Source organism: Haliotis asinina, chromosome 13 (assembly GCF_037392515.1).
Source record: "Haliotis asinina isolate JCU_RB_2024 chromosome 13, JCU_Hal_asi_v2, whole genome shotgun sequence".
Lineage (NCBI taxonomy): Eukaryota > Metazoa > Mollusca > Gastropoda > Lepetellida > Haliotidae > Haliotis > Haliotis asinina.
The window spans coordinates 34,876,356-34,896,774 of NC_090292.1; the positions used below are offsets into that span (position 1 = coordinate 34,876,356).

Sequence of the window (20,419 nt, forward strand, 5' to 3'; positions counted from 1 at the left end):
AAACAAGTTTGACATCTTAGGCCATTTATAAAAACAATCACTACTAAAAGAAGAATGTTCATTCGCAAGTGATTTTCATCTAAATAAATAATGGAGTTCATATTAAGAGTAGGCGTGCAGTTTTCATCCTAATTAGTCAACTTTGTTTTTGTTGACGATCGGAGACGTAAGCGATTTGAGACTGCGGACTCAGCAATAATTCAGCTAAATCATCGAGTTTGGACCAGACAGTCATCAACAGCATGAGCATCAATCTACGCAAATGGTGTGTGATGACATGTGTCAGCTACTCCACGATCCCGTTACTTGTTGCCTCATTCGCCTCGTAATTACACGCACTGCTGAAGACCAGTTGTAATCCGGATCCTCACGGGTTTTCCCACGGTTGGCAAAGAAACATGACGAAATCTACGACTGGCTGTGTCATTGATATGTCACTCAGGACAGGTTTCGAAAGTCACAGTGCGTGAAACATCGTTCATCCCAAAACTGCCCCTTCCGACTTCTCGCTGTACTTGTAAACATACCGCGGACGTGATCACATCGACCGACTGATACTGCGTACCTGACTCGCACCCTACTAGATTCCTGATTGGACGTAACGTAACTACTCGTCCAATCGGGAGCGACTTAACTACACAGGTAGGATGTCCGCGTGTAACCACGTTTCATTGAGGGTAACCTTCAATGTAGATAAGCTGTTTGCAAACGGGTAAGAAGTTGACTGTAGATTTTGAGGTTATTGGGCAGATACAATTAACTGACCGTATCGAAATGTCTACCTTGGTGCCGTTGTCACGCCGCACTTTCACCGTTATACGACAGAGCAGCCGGCGTGGGTTCAGCACTTCTGGGAGTTACCATAGCAAAAAACATTATCAGCTGTTGGTCGTGGGAGGCGGGTCTGGTGGATGTGCTACTGCTGCCAAGTTTGCCGGAAGACTAGGAAAGGGACATGTTGCAGTCATTGATCCCAGCGAGGTAAGTCGGACTGAAAGCAGACGGAACGGAGATACGGAGCACCGCTTATGTAACTGCGGTCGGAATATTAACAGTCGAATCTGGGCCTAACAAACCTTGCTCTGGTGATCAGCTTTTAGGACATAATCATCGTGTGTGCAGTGGTGTCATTTACACTGATGATATGAGTATGAAAACCTGTATTTTGTAGACGAAAAACCTCAATATTTGAAAGGAAAAGAAGTCTCATTGCGATGTGAGATTCTATTGTAATCGGTGGAAAAGTCTATTCCCGCTTCTCGGGGACTGTAGGGTGTAACATTTAAGGAATGACGAGGGGAAGGGGAAAATAGCATTGTTTTGGGACTGACAAAGACTTTCAGGGCGTAGTGACATTCAGTTTCAGTACTCAGAAAGTATGTGGTACACTGTGACCCATGCTGAGCTCACTACAATGATAACCCTCGTCACAGATGCTAAATATAGAATCCATTGTCAATGGTTATGTCACGCACAGCCGTAGCTGTGTACATTAGTGCCTCAGACAATTTTTTTTACCCCAAGAGTATGTATACAGGAGGGATTAGTAGAAGTGGAGTACAGGGGTAGGATTCTGTATTTTTTTGAGTATTCATTGCTATGTCTCAAAATTAATAGCATTAATCTTTGACTGTTTTACCAAAGTTCCATTATTAAACTACAGTATTACTATTCTTTATGTGATGAGTTGCCAAACATGCACTTTACTCTCACAGACATGATCCTATGTCAATTTCAAAAGCTCTGTCAGATACTGATTTTTATGGTGGGGGTTACCCATTTTCCTCTGGGATAAGGATAGGGGTTGGGGATCATAAAAATCCTCGCACCGTCCAGCCATATGTTGTGAACAGATCCACTCATGAGATTTTTCACATCTACTTATCTCATTGTACAGACATACTCATTACATTGTTCACACCTACTTGTCTGATTGTACAGACACACTCATTTGATTGTTCACACCTTCTTGTCTGATTGTGTAGACACTCATTAGATTGTTCACACCTTCTTGTCTGATTGTGTAGACACTCATTAGATTGTTCACACCTTCTTGTCTGATTGTGTAGACGCTCATGAGATTGTTCACACCTTCTTGTCTGTGTAGACACTCATTAGATTGTTCACACCTTCTTGTCTGATTGTGTAGACACTCATTAGATTGTTCACACCTTGTCTCATTATACAAACACGCTCATCAGATTGTTCACACCTACTTGTCTGATTGTATAAATACAATCATTAGATTGTTCACACCTACTTGTCTGATTATACAGACACAATCATAAGATCGTTCACACAGGGGCTCAAATATCCCATCCCCTGATACCCGGGAAAAGTCATTTTCATTTTGGGCAATCTAATAATGGTATCTTACTTGTCCATATGTTGTGAACAGATCCACTCATGAGATTTTTCACACCTACTTGTCTGATTGTACAGACACATTCATTACATTGTTCACACCTTCTTGTCTGATTGTGTAGACACTCATTAGATTGTTCACACCTTCTTGTCTGATTGTCTGATTGTGTAGACACTCATTAGATTGTTCACACCTTCTTGTCTGATTGTGTAGACACTCATGAGATTGTTCACACCTTCTTGTCTGATTGTCTGATTGTGTAGACACTCATTAGATTGTTCACACCTTCTTGTCTGATTGTGTAGACACTCATGAGATTGTTCACACCTTCTTGTCTGATTGTGTAGACACTCATTAGATTGTTCACACCTTCTTGTCTGATTGTATAGACACTCATTAGATTGTTCACACCTTGTCTCATTATACACACACGCTCATCAGATTGTTCACACCTACTTGTCTGATTGTATAAATACAATCATTAAATTGTTCACGCCTACTTGTCTGATTATACAGACACAATCATAAGATCGTTCACACAGGGGCTCAAATATCCCATCCCCTGATACCCGGGAAAAGTCATTTTCATTTTGGGCAGTCAAATAATGGTATCTTACTTGTCCATGGGCTACTAGATAATTTCCACCAATGGTTTCAAACTGCAAATAATATTTGATTTCATTACATAGCTGCTGATAATGAAGCTATTAAAATTAGCAATATTAATAAAGCAGAGCTAGTAGAGAGTAAATTTATCACTGTAACATCAAGCATTGTGTCATATAATCAGGGCATGTGGAAAATTAGTCAGGACAAGAGTCTCCTTTAAAGATCACATATACTCTAGGGGGTGCAAATGCATAAATCACTCACTGACATCGTTATATATGAAACACTGTCATTAAAACTGTTCATTTCAATCTTTGATTACCTTAAATCGACCTTTTTGACAACAGTGCACAATTCTCAGCAGCAAGCGAAATTTAAACCAATCGGGGGGCGCGTCTCCGTGACGTAATAGTAGGTATAGATATGAGGGTCTATGCAGAATTCATCTACATTTCAGGGGGTAAACTATTTTCTTTACAGGTTTGTACAAACCTGAGACTTTGACGGCTGTTGTGAAAAATGAAAGTGATATGTTCTCACAATCTACTATCATTTGGTTTTGTCTCCTGCTTTGCCTAGTTTCCGAGTTATGTTATGGTGTCTACTTCAGGACAGCCATGTCCAAATATTTCTACAGACCAAAAACTATGTAGCCAGGCTATATGATATTTAGTTATTATTATTCAATCTGCAATCTTGATCTTTATCACTGTACGTGAGATGTGAGTGTGGAGACTGGCATTCCGATGGTCTTTGTAGGAACGATCGCGAGCAGGATTATGACGCTTGGAGGAAAGGCCCTGGGCTTGAGCTGGAAATCCGCTCACCTCATTCATGTATTCTTGTTTGTCATGTCTTGTGAAACCAACTAAAGAAGTTCGAACAACTAAACTATGCCTTTGTCTTCATCAATGTATTCATTTGTCTTTGTCAACGTAATTTTCATCTAATACCCAACAGTTAGGTGGTATAAACCTACATGTAATTTGTCATCATTCACTTGATGCTCAGTTAATGAATTTATGACAGGTATAATTAGTGGTAACTGATAGCACGCTGATTAATTACTTTTATGCAGATTTACATGGTGATTTGTCAAAAGGTAGTGTTTATGTATGTACATTTACTAATCTATACTGAATACACTCTGTCGTGTCTGTGTCTGTGTCTGTGTAATAACAACACTCTTCTTTCAAAGGATTAACCACCAATACATTGATTGATTGCTCATTATTGACTAACTGAATAACTTTTTTAATAGAATGATGCACATTATGCAATTAGTTGCCAGGTGTGCTATCTTGGGTAACCAATGAGACTATACAGGAATGTGAAAAACCTGAAACGATACATCACGTTTTCGTATACATGTATTAGACTGTTAAAAAACACATCACTTGGGAAATCTGCAGATGAATTATATATCACTATTTTAATATTTGTATTTTGTTTTTATTAAGTTGTTGTAGCTTTCAACAGAATCATTGTTTTTGTTGTGAAGTGTAATATGATACAGACGACACACACTAGGGCATGCATGAGCATTATAATTCATATAGGCAAACTATAAAATGTCTAGATGTTGCATTCCTCTTATACATTCACAGATCGCTTCTTTTAATTAAGTTTCAAAATGCATATAAGTATGAATTTAAAGTAATTAGGATTATGAGACCAAACATAAGGACGTATATTGACAAGTGTCTACATACTGGTGAGTGAACGTTTACAAACCAAGCAAATTTAGCAAGTGAAGAAATCTATCGCGCAGTATTTTCACTTTGCCCCTGACCTCGCTTATGTTATGTTACAGGTTGTCTCATGCAAACTCCTTTTGGTCATAATTCAAATACATGTTTAACTGCTAGTAAAAGTAGTTTTGATTTTCTAACTTGATGAAAACAAACCATAATCTCATTAATATAAATGGACTTTTTAATTTTTGAAAATGGCGGCGCCCTGCCTGAGAATGAATGCAATTTAAGTTTGTTTTCACTGAAGTACAAAATCAAAATTACTTTCTACTAGCAGTAAAATATGTATTTGATTGATGGACAATAGTATTTTGCATGACATTGCTTATAACATGTCAATTTCACTCTTGGAAGCGAAGAGGAGGTCAGTATAATATTACTTGCAATATTAATGTCACTTCGACCCCCACCTTGCTTCTGTGGAAAAAGTCGTTCTGTTACAAGTTGTGTCATGCAAAATGCTTTTGGCCATGATTCAAATGCATATTTTACTACTAACAAAAAGTAATTTTGATTTTCTAACTTGATGAAAACAAACCATAATCTCAATAATTCTAACAGACTTTAGCCCGTGACTTCACGATTTTCAGAAATGGCGGCGTCCTGTCTGAGAATGAATGCTATTCAAGTTTGATTCCTTCCTTGCTTCCGAGGAAGAAAGTGTTATATTCATGCAAAATCCTTTTGGTCAGCAATATGTAGTAAGCAGTCTTGATTGTATATATTATATACTCAATGAAACTTGAACTCCATTTTCTATCCTGGTAGCGTGGTAAGGGGCGAACCATCTGATTTATTATATACTACAGGCTTCCACAATGCTTGCTTCACACACACAAACAACCAATTTAAGCACAAACTACAGAGTCCTGTGGAAATCTGTGCATAGTGACACCATCACCTGACCCCAAGGAGCAATTGATGGCAACACAACAATTCGGCATGTCTTTGGTGACGTCGAGAAATCCACAAAATGATGAGCTTCCTACACATTTTCTATATAACTAACTGAAAATTGTTCCTTCCATGACATCACTGCAGGACTCTGGTGATGTTTATGGTTTCATTTGCGGGCCTACTTTTCTGATTGTACGTAACAACTCATTAGATTGTTCACACCTTCTAGTTTGATTGTACAGCCACACTCATTTGATTGTTCACAGCTACTTGTCTAATCACACAGACACACTCATTAGACTGAGTGCTGGTTTAGACAGGTTTCACTGTATTTGGGGGAGTCATTTTTTTTAGTATGTATAAACAACAATCAGAATAGTGATAGGTTATCACAAGTTTTGATGCAAGTTAATGACAGTACCTTGAAGATCAAAGCTACAGAGTGCCAGCAACCCAAGGTAGATAATGCTGTACTTAGCATTCTATGTAGGCACTTCATTATCTTCTACTGGGGCTGTATTTGGAAGGCAGACAAAGGAAAGGTGAACTCACATGATTTTAGAGATCTGCACAACTGCCTATGTAGACCAGCTGACACCATTATATAGAGATTCTCAAACCTACTTGACCTCTTATACAGACCAACTGACATGATTATAGAGATCTACGTAACGGCTTATACAGACGTAACGACACAATTATAGAGACCTACTCAACTTCTTATATAGACCAATGGACATGATTACAGAGACCTACTTGACGGCTTATGGTTGTGGCTTGATTGTTGTCTGAGAATATGAGCACAAAAATGGCTGGACATCACACATGCAATCTGTCAATGTTAACACAAATCTGTGGTGCTTGCATTGTGTGGAGAACCTGAGAATGCCATATATTACTGCTGCATCATTCAAGGAAGGGCCATGGCATTAAGTGAGTGAGTGAATATGGTTTTATGCCACTTTTAGCAATATTCCAGCAACATCAAGGCAGGAGACACCAGAAATGACTTCAGACATGACACCCATGTTGGGAATCAAACCCAGGTCTTCAGAATGATGAACGCACACTTTAACCACTCGGCTAGCCCTCAATAGGTAATAAATGTAACTAAACTGATATCTGATTTCAAACTGATTTGAAAGTACACGTTGCATACATGAATCTATCATCCATTTCTAAAGATAAATCTATGTCAGTTAGGCAGGGCATTCATTTACATAAAGCTCTGTCTCATTTGCATAGAACCTAGCTAAATTTAGTTTGTGTTTCACCAGTATTAAAATATTAAAGTTCACATGCAACATAAAACACAACTTTGCAGATTCTGCTCCCTTTCAGTATATACTTACCGAAACAAATCATAAAAAAATGCCAATTCAACTAAAGTTGAAAAAAACAACCAAGAAAAGAAATGCCTGCGAAATTGGAGTTCAAACGATTCACTAATTTTCCCTAAACATTGGAGAAAAGTGGTTTCAACAGCTAATGCATGCACGCAGTGAATAGGTTTGTGGATCTTAAAGGGGCACTGATGCGGAGCGAATAATGCTTCTCGCCAACGGTCTAATTACGAAAACAGACCGCAAATTGGTCAGTGCCCACTCCTTCGACCGTGACGGACAAAGGAACTGGGCTCCTGTCCATATTAGCAGAATTTCTTAACCTAAACAGTCAGGAGGCCGGATGCCCATCACATGCCATTTGTTTAAAAATATCCATGGTATTCCTTGTCTGATCGTAACCATATATCCCAGCAGTGTAGTTCTTTTCGGATGCTTGGATGGTATACCTACTGATCCAATTTGATCCTATTTCTGTGTTTTTAACCTCGATATTTAATCATGTTACATGAAAATATGATGTCTACAGGCACGTAGCAAGCCATTTGTTTCAGTACGGAAGATTGCAAAGCTTTATATTTAGGTAGTTTTGAGTGTTGGTTGAGCTGTGATAGCAAATAGCATACATAAATTTTGGTAGCTATGGTAGCTACAATGGTTTATTATGTATGATAATAAAACACACAGTTGATTTATTTGAATTCGTAAACAAAAAAACGATGACTTTGCCTTTGGTAGAGAAATCTGAAAATTGTCTTACGGAAAAAAACCTTATTTCACCTATTTACCAAAGTACACAGCAAATGCCTGTGTGTATTCCTTATGTAACGAAATTCTGTTGGTATCCTCAAAACAGTTTTGGCCCATAAGTGTTTTCAGGCTGCATCTTCCTTGCTGTAACTCGCGTTTAATGGTGTAAACCTACACGTGTTATTTGTCATCATTCTCTTGATGGTCAATTCATGAATTTATAACAGGTATAATTAGTAGCAACACCACTTCGGTTACTCAACAAAGGTTCCCATTTGGCATTTCTTCTGTCTGGAGTAAATACTCAACATTATAAATTAAGGTCTGTAATGGCAAATGTATTGTATGTTATGTAATATGTGCATGTAAGTGATGCAAGAGGGTTTATCAGCTGAGTTACAAAAACAAACATCGATCAAAGGATTAACCGATAACACACTGATTGATTAATTACTTTTATCTTCTAGCGGATTTGTCAAAAGGCAGTGTGTGTAGATGACTACACCCTGTCGTAAAGTGTGAGTGCAAAAACAACATCCTCCCTTCAAAGAATTAACCACCCTTGCGTTGATTGATTGATTGCTCAATATTGGTTAACTAAATTACTTGGAATAGTGGACATCATACAATTTGTTGCCAGGTGTGCTATCTTGGGAGACCAATGAGAGGTTTATCTAGTTTTCACCAACGAAAGACGTGAAACGATGTGTTACTTTTTCGCAAATGAGACAGTTGCGTAAGACACGCGACACAGAGCAGGATTATTTACCAGCTGCAGATGAATGGAATACGATTTCTTTTATGTGGATATTGATGGATACACTCCTGAACAAGGTAGTAGCCTGACATTGTTGCTATAAAATTAGTCTGTTTTACATTCATTATTTGCAGTTTGTTTTAATTTATTTGTTGTAGCATTCAGCAGAATCTGTATGACAGGAAAACACACACTAGATCGCGTATGTGTGTGAAATAGGAACCACATTGGCAATCTATACAATGTATAAATGTTGCTGTTATGTTAGAAATTTACTATGAGTATAAGCAAATCGTGTGTTCTTTTATTAATTTTCAGAATCATACAAATATGACAATAAACTAGTTAGGGTTATGAGACAAAATATAGAGACGTACATTGGCTGCGTTATTTTCCGTCATAATAGTTTTTTACCATTTCTACCACTGGCAGATGATTAACCTTCAAAGTGTTTCATTGGTTTTCATAATACATTTGTAATGAAGTACAAATGACTTCACCTCAGTTGATCTGTCTATAATTAAACTATCAATTGCGCTTACGGACTGCGCAGCAGAGGTCACGAACCAGTCACGAATTCTGGGATATCATCCGGGTACTCACGGGAGAAAAACAATAACAAAAGTTTACACCAGTCCACGGAAATTGCTCCGCATCAGTGCCCCTTTAAAACAGTATGCCTGTCTGGAGTGTCAGGTCGTGAGCAGCAGTCTAATTATGGTTGTGTAAACAAACAAGTAAATAATCTCGTTTACATAAAAAAGCCCCAAAACACGTTGTTTGTGATAAGCAGACTCTGTCACACAGAAAACTCAATGCCTGGTTTATTCACACCTATATGTACATGTGCCTGTCTGCTAAGGACAATATGGAATGCACAACTTGACTCGCTGACCACATGCAATTTGAAATTAACACCTATTGGGCTTACAATCGGCAAATGAACCCGTGGCCATTGAAGAGGCCTTGTTACACCTGAGTACACACCCACCACCTCTGACTGGCTTTGGTGTCGCAACTGCTTCATTTTGAGGGACGTAAACCCAAATACCAAATATTGCGCTTTTGACTTGTGATTATATGTTTATTATTCTGTTAATCAGCAGTGTATTTTATATATCATGAATAAGTGATAACTGTGTTTTAAATATGTTTGATATTTTGCTTGCATATGACCTTTAACATTTCATTTCTATTAACATACATCTCCACAAAAAAAGAAAATCGATGCACGCCCTATCATGCAATATAAATGACCATTTACCTATCATGGTATGATCACACAGTGCTAGAATATATTCCTTTTGATAGAATAACAGTTTCAGATACTATGTCTTTCTGACCACAGCATAAGAATTCATCTGGGAAAATCACCGGTAAATCACAGGGACATGTTCACAGCTGATAGCTATTTCTGACTCTGAATACAAGTAAAATAAACACAGTTATGTTAATGCCTGTATGTAAGACAAACAATTGAGATGGCAAACAGTCTTGTCTAGTGATGTTTAATTGCAGACTTACTGTCTTTGCTGAAAAAGTCGTCTTCTCTTGTTCGCTCATGCAAAGTGACATGTTATGTCGTTTTCTAAACCTCTGAAAAAAGTTTCATGGAAGTGAACTCATTGATAATGACTAGATAAGCCCAGATCTAAGGAAGTTCCCGATGCTGCTGCAGCATGGAAACCTAAGAAAGGAGACATTCATTTCACAAATGTGAATGTGTAGTTCTCTATTCGCCTACATTCTTAACACAAACATGACAAGGTCTGTTGACCACAGATTGTGCAATGATAAACGAGTGCCACCCCTGTGATCTGAAACTGGACTCTTCTTTTTGAAAAAAGAAAAAGAGGTATACAGGGATATAAATTGACTTTATTCATTGATATTATAAGATATTTAATGTCTTAATGGGAAGAAATACTAGGAAGACAATTTCCCCAGAATGATTGGGATATATAGAATGACCTTCCATGTAATACCATTTTTAATAAACGAGTTAATGATTTGGTATCAAACAAGTGAAAGTGAGTTTAATACTAACCTTAATAAAAGTTGAATGAAAAAGGTATTTCACGGAAATGAGTTTTGTGTCCTGTTTATTACCCTTTAATATATATTGATCGGAACAGTGGCGAAATTGCTTATAGTGTGAGGACTTGCAGCTCTCCATGAGTCAAGCAAGGTCTGGTACCATTGCAACAGAGGCATTAGCATTGTGACGTCATGCCTATAAACCATAATGACGTCATACATATAATACTAGTGTAATATTGCCATAAAAATATTACACTGCAGTATCTTCCATGCTCGAGTAACAAATACATTTAATGCCCAATCTAAATATTGAAAAGTTCAATTTGTGAATCGTCTTGTGATGGTGTTTTGCTGAACTAAATCACTCTACGAGACACATGTTAAACAGTAGCAGTATTGATTTCACATCACGGTCAGCATGTATTGCACATGTTCAATTGCCAACCTACCTGTATCAACCAAGTGTATTCATCAAGATTACCTGCCCCGCCTGCTTGTCACAAATGCGTTCACTGCGCTGGTTCATCTAATACTTATCAAGCAGTCATCAGTCAGCTTTGTTTTTGTTGGCGAATGGAGATGTAGGCGATTAGAGACTAAACTGTGTAAATAGTTAAGCGTTGCTGTGACGGCATCAGCATTACAGTAAATACCAGGTCCTATCTTTAGTCAATATGTTGGCTCTATCCTTACCTGTATGTCAAAGTTTACGAAGTTCCCATTCAGCTTCTGTTTCATTCACAATGTTGACTGTTAGAACAGTTTTCTTGATCACTGACCACTTGGCTTTGAAATTATCAATTGAATAAATAGGTGAAATCTTAGCTTTTGTGTAATCATTATTTAAAAATTAGCTAAGTTGTTTATATTGCTTGATTTGACCACAGTCATTTAGCAAACTGTTGAAGGGAGATAATTCTTTAGAATTCACAGACTTGGAAGATATACCTGAAAAAAAAAGATAAAATTATTTGATAGTCGATTATCTTTGTAAATAGTTTGACCCCAAATTCCGGCTCCCCACAAAAATCTGGAGAGCCAACCTGACCCCCAAGTATAAATGTCGGGGGGAACCCTGATGTGGGCATTAACACTGGCCTGTGCACCCCGACTGTACTAAATGCAGTTGAGAAACATTCCTGCTAACAGTCTACTGAAAGTGGTTTGCTTCATTTATACCATTTACACAATGATGAAATTACTTTGATTTCTATAATGTTATACCATAATTTTATATATTAGATGGAAGATGTCACTGGAAAGATTTCTAAACAAAAACAGTCAACTCTGATTTGTAGAAACCAGGAAACAAATATAGGAACACTTGTACTTCCATGTGTTTCTTTATTTGTTTCCACTGGTATACGAGCTCGTAAATAAAAAAATGCACCTGTGCATCCTATCATTGAAAGGTACAATCTAATATTTATTTCTTTGTCCAGGATGGAATGCATGCCTGAAAGAAGGTTTGATTATTCCTCACCTGTCATGGAACATCCATTTGTGAATTGGTCTATAGCAACCAATGCTTATTTTAAGAGAAGGTTAATCTTCAAATCAGCAATGATACCTCTGAAACATTGACAATAGACATAGAATCAGTTAGGGTGTTTGGTGACTTCTTTAAGGTGCAGGTTGGTTGATCTGGGGTGAACACAGTGATCCTATCCCACTGCTTACAGTTTCAGTATTATGATGTGTATCTGTAAGATATTTTCAACAGAAATTAATTCATTATCTACATTTTGTCATTTTCAATATCATATCATATATGTAGATAATGGCTTCAAGATACTCTTGTCCTTTGAAAATTTTTGTTTGTTTCGACAATATTATTTAAGAAATCGACTGATTCAGTATAGTATTTTGAATCTCTCACAAGTGTTACATCTTAGATGATCTCTAGGTATAATGGCAAGAGGTACATTATAAATCATTCTTCATTAGATTTCAGTGAAAAATGTACATCTGTCAACACTGCACTACCATTAGAGTACTACCATCATAGCATTGTGACATCATCAAGTACATCATGTCAGGGCATTGTACAAAATCTACAGTCAAAATGATATACCTCCTAGGAACATCTCCTGTGGAACACAGTTTGGGATGAAAAAATGTGTTTCATAAGCCAAAAAATCCATTTGTATTGTTATGGCATTCAGATATCTAGCAGTATTTTGTTCACTCACAGTTTCCCTAAAGATGTTTCATAGAAAAAAGTGTATAGTGCCTTGAAACAATTAACACTGTCTACTTTTCATAACACGACAGAATTTGGTCTTGAAAGAAAAAGCAAATTTATTATTCCACATATCTCTGTAGATCCTGAGCCATGTGAATGCAATTCTCACACAACATTTCACTTTTCAGATCTGGTAGAAATGTGCATCAGGGGTTTAAACATGAGAAAAGTATAATACACGAATAATCAATCAGCATGGACTGAAGGTGTATGTTGCTGTCAGTTGTCTGTCTAGTATTGGTCACTATACTGGACTAAAATAGTTAATTATATTTATTAATTTTGATGTTATGAATAATGATGTATGAAATATCAGTCATAAAAATACCAATATCCCTAACTTATTTTGTCAAGTTTAGTTGTAGTCAGATATTGGCTTCACAGGGCTCAGTATAGAGCTTTATTACCTGCCCTGGTATTGCCACCCTATATCACAAGGTGCATCATTGTCATCATCTAACTTGCACCAGGGTCTGTCAGATTTTGACTGGGTATCGTTCAGAATAAAGCATCTAAATATTTCAATAGTATATTTCTTTCATTACATATTACAAAAAAAGCAATGCAACTGGAATTGGGTTGCTGAAACTAGGTTTTCATCTGAGGTTGCATCTGGTGCAAGTAGGTTAACATCCCAGCTTGAGAAAGGAGATCGAGCCTGTAGTCACATCCTGGGTGAAGTTGATTCAAAATGATAGGTAAGCCACAGAGTCAGTTGAATCTACTGACAGTAAGCCCTAGTAGTCAACTCAGTGGTGCTCTGAAATCTGAGTCCATTCCTATGTTGAGCCCAGTGCCATTTTGGCATCAGTTGTTATGTTCTGTCTGGCAGATGCACTACTACCAGCCCATGTGGACCCTGGTGGGAGCAGGGCTGAAGACACTGCAAGCCTCAGGGCGACCCATGCAGTCTGTCCTGCCCAGCAGCTGTGACTGGATCAAGGATCGGGCAGTCAAGTTTGACCCTGACAGCTGCATGGTGACCACTGCAAGTGGGGAACAGGTACTGTAGCACTTAATTTATTACTGCAGTATGGGATGATTGATTAAAGTTGATGATGATGATGATGATGATGATGATGATGATGATGATGATTGCATAATGTTGACACACTATGCACAAAACCACACACCACCACGCTTCATCTCCTGTTGTTATGGATATTTAGGCCAGATCAATCGCCATTAACTGCATAAAAGGTAAAAAAATTCAGCATAAGAAGGAAAATTACTTTGACGGGTGACCTTTTTTTCCCTCTCCTACCTTGAGGTTTGTGAGGACAAACAATTCTGTAAAACAAGAAATATAATTGTTCTGACTTTGATACAAACTTTAGGTCAGCTTAAACAACATGGTGTAAGTATTAGTGTTCTGCACTAGTTTCCTGTATGTTGGTTATATTTGGAGCACACATGACTGAATTTCTATGAAAGCCATGGTGGCAATATTGTGTCATTTTTGGTCATTAAGCTTGCAACAAAATTTGACTTACAGTAAGTATGTGCTCTTTGGAATTACCAGTACATGTAATGCACATTTTGGGGCATGTTTGTATTGACATTTTCATGAACTGTGATTTTCCTTTACCGCTGTTTGTCTAGTGTTGCTAAATGACTTTTGCTATTGTAACCTGCTTAAATAGCCTCTCTGAAACTGCATTATTAACATAGCTGAAAATTGGAATGTCAGTTCCTGTTTCCTGTAAACAATATTGTCAAGTAGTTCAAATTTGATGGAAGCTTACAAATCATATTCGGGCACAAGGCTTGAACTCTGACTGCAATGACAAAGTTGTTTATTTTATTGCCACACTGTAGATCCTTGTGGTTCTCTGTTTGCTTTGTTCCTCACATTGTGATGTGACACTGCTGGTGTTTCCAGATAGGATACGACTACCTGGTGGTTGCGATGGGTATGCAACTCAACTACAGTCAGGTAAGTCTCCTATCACTGAACAGTAGGACTTCCAGATTAGTGGTTGAGTGCATCGGAAGCCATGAATTGATTGGAGTGATGAAAGTAATTACTCAACAAGACAATGCAATAGCTCAAACGCAGGTTAACTCTCCCAAATGGCACTGGGGGGACAACTGGTTCATGCATCCCTAACTGGCTATGTGCTGGCAACTAGCTGCCTGATTTTGAAGGTGTGGGTTCAAATCCCTGATGGGACTCAGCCCAGCAAAAGTACTAGAATCTGTATCTTGGTGAGAAAGTGTAATCACAGATAACTGCCAGCACACAAAGTCAACCGCCTAGCCCGCTCAGCCACCTTGACGTCCACAAAGGTAGAATAGCCACTTGACAAAGAAAGTGTAATCCCAATTATTACCCACATGGTACTTCGTAAAGGTGATTCATAACAAAGTGTTATGAGACTTATGTGTCATAACACCTTTGAGTGATTTGATTGGCTAATGCGTGAACTTTAACATTACTGGTACTACTTTCGTCACTGATTTCATTCATGAGTTTCATTCAAAATTTTTCACACCTGAGAGCATGTAAAACACTTCTATGACAAACCAAAATTATTTCACTTGGGACATAAACTTGATATGAAAGGGGAAGCTCATTTAATATCCTATAAATATAACATGTTACATTTGACCACTTTGTGGCTGACTGTGCTAGGCGGCTGACTTTGTGTGCTGGCAATTAGGTGCCTGACACTGAGGGTGCAGGTTTGAATCCTGATGGGGTTCAACCAAGAAAGTACTATAATTTGTACTTGACTAAGAAAGTGTAATCCTAAATATGACATGTTACATTTGACAACTTTCTAAATGGCATTGTGTAATCATAGCTTTCGGCTGTTGGAGCTGTGCGCATTTACACTTATCACAGGGGTACACAAAGTTTGCAGTCTAGACTACCAGTTGTCCAACTTCCATTTTTGTGCAAGTTGTTGTGGCCAAGCGGGCTAGGTTGCTGACTTTGTCTGCTGGAGATTAGGTGCCTGACTCTGAGGGTGCAGGTTCAAATCCCAGATGGGACTCAACCCAAAAAGCACTGGAATTTGTACTTTCCTAAGAAAATGTAATCCCAAGTATGACATGTGTTACATTTCATCACTTTCTAAATGGCATCATTCCTTTGCTGGCTGTGCATTCTCACAGTAGCCAATCAGGTAAGCCACCATTACAACCAAACTTGCAAGTGTCAACAAAGTTTAAGCTGTTGCAACTGTGAAGGTTTGTTCTTGGTGTGACTTAGATTTTGGAGGAAATCATACAGACAAATTGACAAGTCTGAAACTTTTACAAAATAAGCAAGACCTCCTTTTGGCTCTTTCAGAGTACCTCTGCATCATTTGTGCTGCCAAGTTTAATCAGTTATGATAATTTAAAGAGCGAAAGTAAATTGTGATACTAATCACGCTGAACTTTCCAGCATAGACACCTGATTGGATAAAAAGCCAGTCAAGGGAGGTAATAAATTCATTTGGCGTAGATGCCTCCAATGTATAGTGGAGATTTATCAGAACGTATACCCTGGAGATATGGAGGATGTACTAGTGGGGTCTTCATAAATTATGAATGGCCTCTAAGTCACATACAGCTTGTATTTCACAAGATTCTCACACTTAACTCAGCAACTCAGTAATCAGTGTGGTTTGGCAACTGGGATTATCTGGTGGCTCACCACTTGGCTTCTCTGGTGAAATCAAATTTCTCCAGTCTTGTCTTTGCCATGATGTCAACATAAACCAAGGGATGGCAACAGATCTAAGTTGTCTGTCCATTCAAAACTGTTCTCTTCCTCATACCAACTTCTAAATGCCACTCAAAGAAGTTAACCTACGACTTTGTTGGAATTAGAACAAGTCCTGTATCTTACAGTTTGGCTTCAATCAGTTATATACGCTTAAATTTGTTAAGTTGGGGATGTTCTGATATTGCAGCTGTTATTACTACAAGTCATCCTGTGAGAACACACCTTAATCATCCCATAGTAAAATGGAATGCATGGCAGGTCAACCAGTTTATTACATCAGTGTAACCACTATCAGTTTCTGTTTAGTTAAATTTTTACTTGAATTCAGTTTTAATTGTTTACTACCACTAAGTATCTGAAATCAAATTAAGGTCCCGTTAGTATCCAGGTACCCTTATTTTGATGCTGTATAATAGGGCCAGATTTATCAGTGTGTAACCAGCTCGAGGGGACTGACTAACCTCATGTTGTCCATATTGCAGATTAAAGGTTTACCTGAAGCATTCAGGGTGGACAAGTCCGTGTGTTCCAACTACTGGAGTGAGACAGTGACTCAGACATTCCCAGCTCTTGAGGCACTGCAGGGGGGAAACGCTATCTTCACCTTCCCCAACACCCCCATCAAGTGTGCTGGAGCACCTCAGAAGATCATGTATCTAGCCGACCACTACCTCAGGAAGGTACAAAATACACAAAATAGTGTGCATTTTTAAATATGGAAAAAAAAATGTAATTAAACATATGATAGAAATAAACCCCAGTATTTAGGAAGTATTTTATTTAAGTGGCATTGTGTAATCATAGCTTTCAGCTGTGGAAGCTGTGCCACTTTACACTTTTCAGAAAGGTTACACAAAGTTATATGACTTCCATTTTTGTGGCTGACTTTGTGTGCTGGGGATTAGGTGCCTGATGCTGCAGGTGTGGGTTTGAATCCAGGATGGGACTCAACCCAACACTAGAAAAGCACTAGAATCTATACCTTACTAAGAAAATGTAATCCAAAATGGAATATATGTCACATCTGACCACTTTGTAAATGACATTGTGTAATCGCAGAATTTGTAAAGTTTGACTATTGTTGAAAGTAGGCATGTTTTGGTTGATAGTTTCTGGATTCAGTTATTGTAGATACTGTTGTAGATAGCGTGTTGTTGTATGTTTCATTCAATGTCTTTTTGAATGAACTTGTCTCCAAATTATCACAAAACACAGGGTTTTCTCATTTTTGCTGTTCCCTCTGATTAGCTGTGAGATGAAGGCAGCACTTGTACTGCCCTGGTCAGACTCACACTCCAAACATTGCTTGGTAGTTGTGTGGGAGGTTTCATTTTTCTAGATGTGCAGAGATTGAACTTGATTGTATGAAAGTGCAGACAACTTGGTCATCAAATCATAATCCTGTGTGTCGTTAAGAAGTGTCTGACTGTTTAGATTTCTGTTCTGTCAACCAAGTTAGAAATGGACTTGTGAGCATTGTGCACATGATAAACTTGTGTAAAGAACTACATTCCAAATATTCTGTGCTTTCTTTTAATAGATTAGACAGTGCACACCTGAACAGGTTTATTAGTAACCCATAACACATTTAGAAATATGATGTAAAGGGAGACAACTTGCGAGTGGAATTTGATGCACACATCCAATAACAACACTGACAGTCTGTCTCACAGTCCCTGAACCACATTATTTCCCCCAAAGCCTAGCCCTCCCTACAATGTAGTGTGTCTCACAGTCCCTTAACCACATTATTTCCCCCAAAGCCTAGCCCTCCCATTATTTCCCCCAAAGCCTAGCCCTCCCTACAATGTAGTGTGTCTCACAGTCCCTTAACCACATTATTTCCCCCAAAGCCTAGCCCTCCCATTATTTCCCCCAAAGCCTAGCCCTCCCTACAATGTAGTGTGTCTCACAGTCCCTTAACCACATTATTTCCCCCAAAGCCTAGCCCTCCCATTATTTCCCCCAAAGCCTAGCCCTCCCTACAATGTAGTGTGTCTCACAGTCCCTTAACCACATTAATTTCCCCAATGCCTAGCCCTCTCTACCATTTAGTCTGTCTCACAGTCCCTTAACCACATTATTTTCCTCAAAGCCTAGCCCTCCCTACAATGTAGTGTGTCTCACAGTCCCTTAACCACATTATTTTCCCCAATGCCTAGCCCTCCCTGCATTGCATCCCCTTTTCAATTTAAATGGGTTTATTAGTTGCTATGAAAATTATACATATAGTCAGGGACTACGCATTAGTCTGCAACAATGGCTAGTAGTATATACAATGGGGGTTCTGGCTCACTTTAAAAAAAAGTCTCTACAAAGCCTTATTTAGTAAATAAGGCTTTGGTTGGGTCCTTAGCTCTTGCTACTATTACCCCTACTACTTAACGTGTGTTGGAGGTAACACTGTGCCGTACGGTATGATCAATAATTCTTCTCTTACAAACCCCCTACCCGGCCCATCCCTCAAGTAGTACAAGTTAGGTTCGTCGGCTTTCATATCCACTTTATCTATGTTGTAAGTTTTGACTGACCATATAGGATCGGTGGCTCGCTTACGGCTATCACCCTCGTGTTCCCCCGGCTGGTATAGATACCTCACTAGGGCCCTATCTGGTATCTGTTTCTCCTTCCCACGCAATGGAGCGGCCGACTCTGCAACTATTGATTTTAGTTTGATAGCGTCTGCCGGTTTCTTACCGGTGAGACGGGTGACTTCATGGTTGATTGCCGACACCACCTTGGGTAACCTCATGACCCATTCAGTCGATCGTTTTCCAGGGGTGACCATCTCCCTAGCATACTGATGGCCGAACAAGCGCTCAGCCAAAGTCCTATTAAATCTCTCAACTATGGCTTGGCTGTGATGGGCTCCGGCCGTGCCACGCCTGACCTTTGTATCGTGTTTGGCTAGCAGTTGTGACACGGCACCCATGAACTCCCGTCCGGGGTCAACTTGCAGCTCTGTTGGCCACGTCAGCGGACTGCGTTTGTATATGCGTTCGAATCCTCTGGCTACCTGGGCCGAATCTTTCGTGGTCAAGGGTTCGGCTTCCTTGTAACGACTGGCTACGTCCACTACGGTTAAGGCATACTTGTACCTCTTGTCGTGGGGTAGGAACAGTAGGTCTGCCTGGTGAACGCTATTAGGTATGTTAATACCGAACCTCCTTCTAGGCACGTAGCGTGGTGCCGGCAAATAGATCTGCCACAGGGCTTGTTTTTCAAGCCACGCTTTGGCTTCCTCCGGGGGTACTCGCGCTATTTTAGCTAGCTTATCTACTGCGCTAGCTCCTTTCCAGTACCCACGCGGGCTGTAGTAAATAGCCTCAAATTTTTTCATGTCCATACGCGTATGTGTTTATCCCATCAATAGCTATCCAACGTTTCGTGTCCATAGGCGACAGGGACGTCTTGTTTATAGTCAGTCCGTATATCTTATGCCCATCACTTCTAAGTGTGTTCATTTTATGCCTAAAGGTACGGGTCTTGAACAGGGCTTCCTTGAATCTGGCGTGTTTGATGTGTTGTTTCACCACATACTTCTTAACCCCCTTAGCCTTCCGGATCTCACTATTGTCGGCTTTCAGTATGGAGTACATCTTAGGTCTCAAACCTATGTACTCGGCTATGGGCGTGCCAGCACACTCGTCCTTCATCTTACCTAGGACCTTTTTATTTACCGTACTGTGTATGGTATGGGTCTTAGGGTAGTCGCTGGTGTCGTATAAATCGAGGTGTTTTTTCATGTCCTCGTACACGTCCTCGGTTCGAATTTCTAACAGCAGGGAATCCGTGTCAGTGTACAGCACTTCACACCTGTCACCGTACTGTTTCTTGAGCTCGTTGTAGTAAAAGTCGTACATCAGGTGTTTGGATAAATCGAGGATGCTCATCCCCACGTAAACAGGCCGGTTGAATTTTATGTGGCTTTTCTTCATGTG

The 20,419-nt window shown here is 39.1% G+C and overlaps 1 protein-coding gene across 1 annotated transcript in view; it reads left to right on the top strand.

Moving 5' to 3' along the window:
• The first annotated feature begins 638 nt into the window (after positions 1–638).
• The window catches only part of LOC137260323 (sulfide:quinone oxidoreductase, mitochondrial-like), a 56,632-nt gene continuing 36,851 nt past the window's right edge, over positions 639–20,419 (top strand). The window contains exons 1-4 of the mRNA XM_067798000.1: positions 639–981; positions 13,593–13,763; positions 14,643–14,696; positions 16,961–17,158. Of these exons, the coding sequence (XP_067654101.1) occupies positions 775–981; positions 13,593–13,763; positions 14,643–14,696; positions 16,961–17,158 (630 nt within the window). The 5' untranslated portion in view covers positions 639–774. The remainder of the gene's footprint in view (positions 982–13,592; positions 13,764–14,642; positions 14,697–16,960; positions 17,159–20,419) is intronic.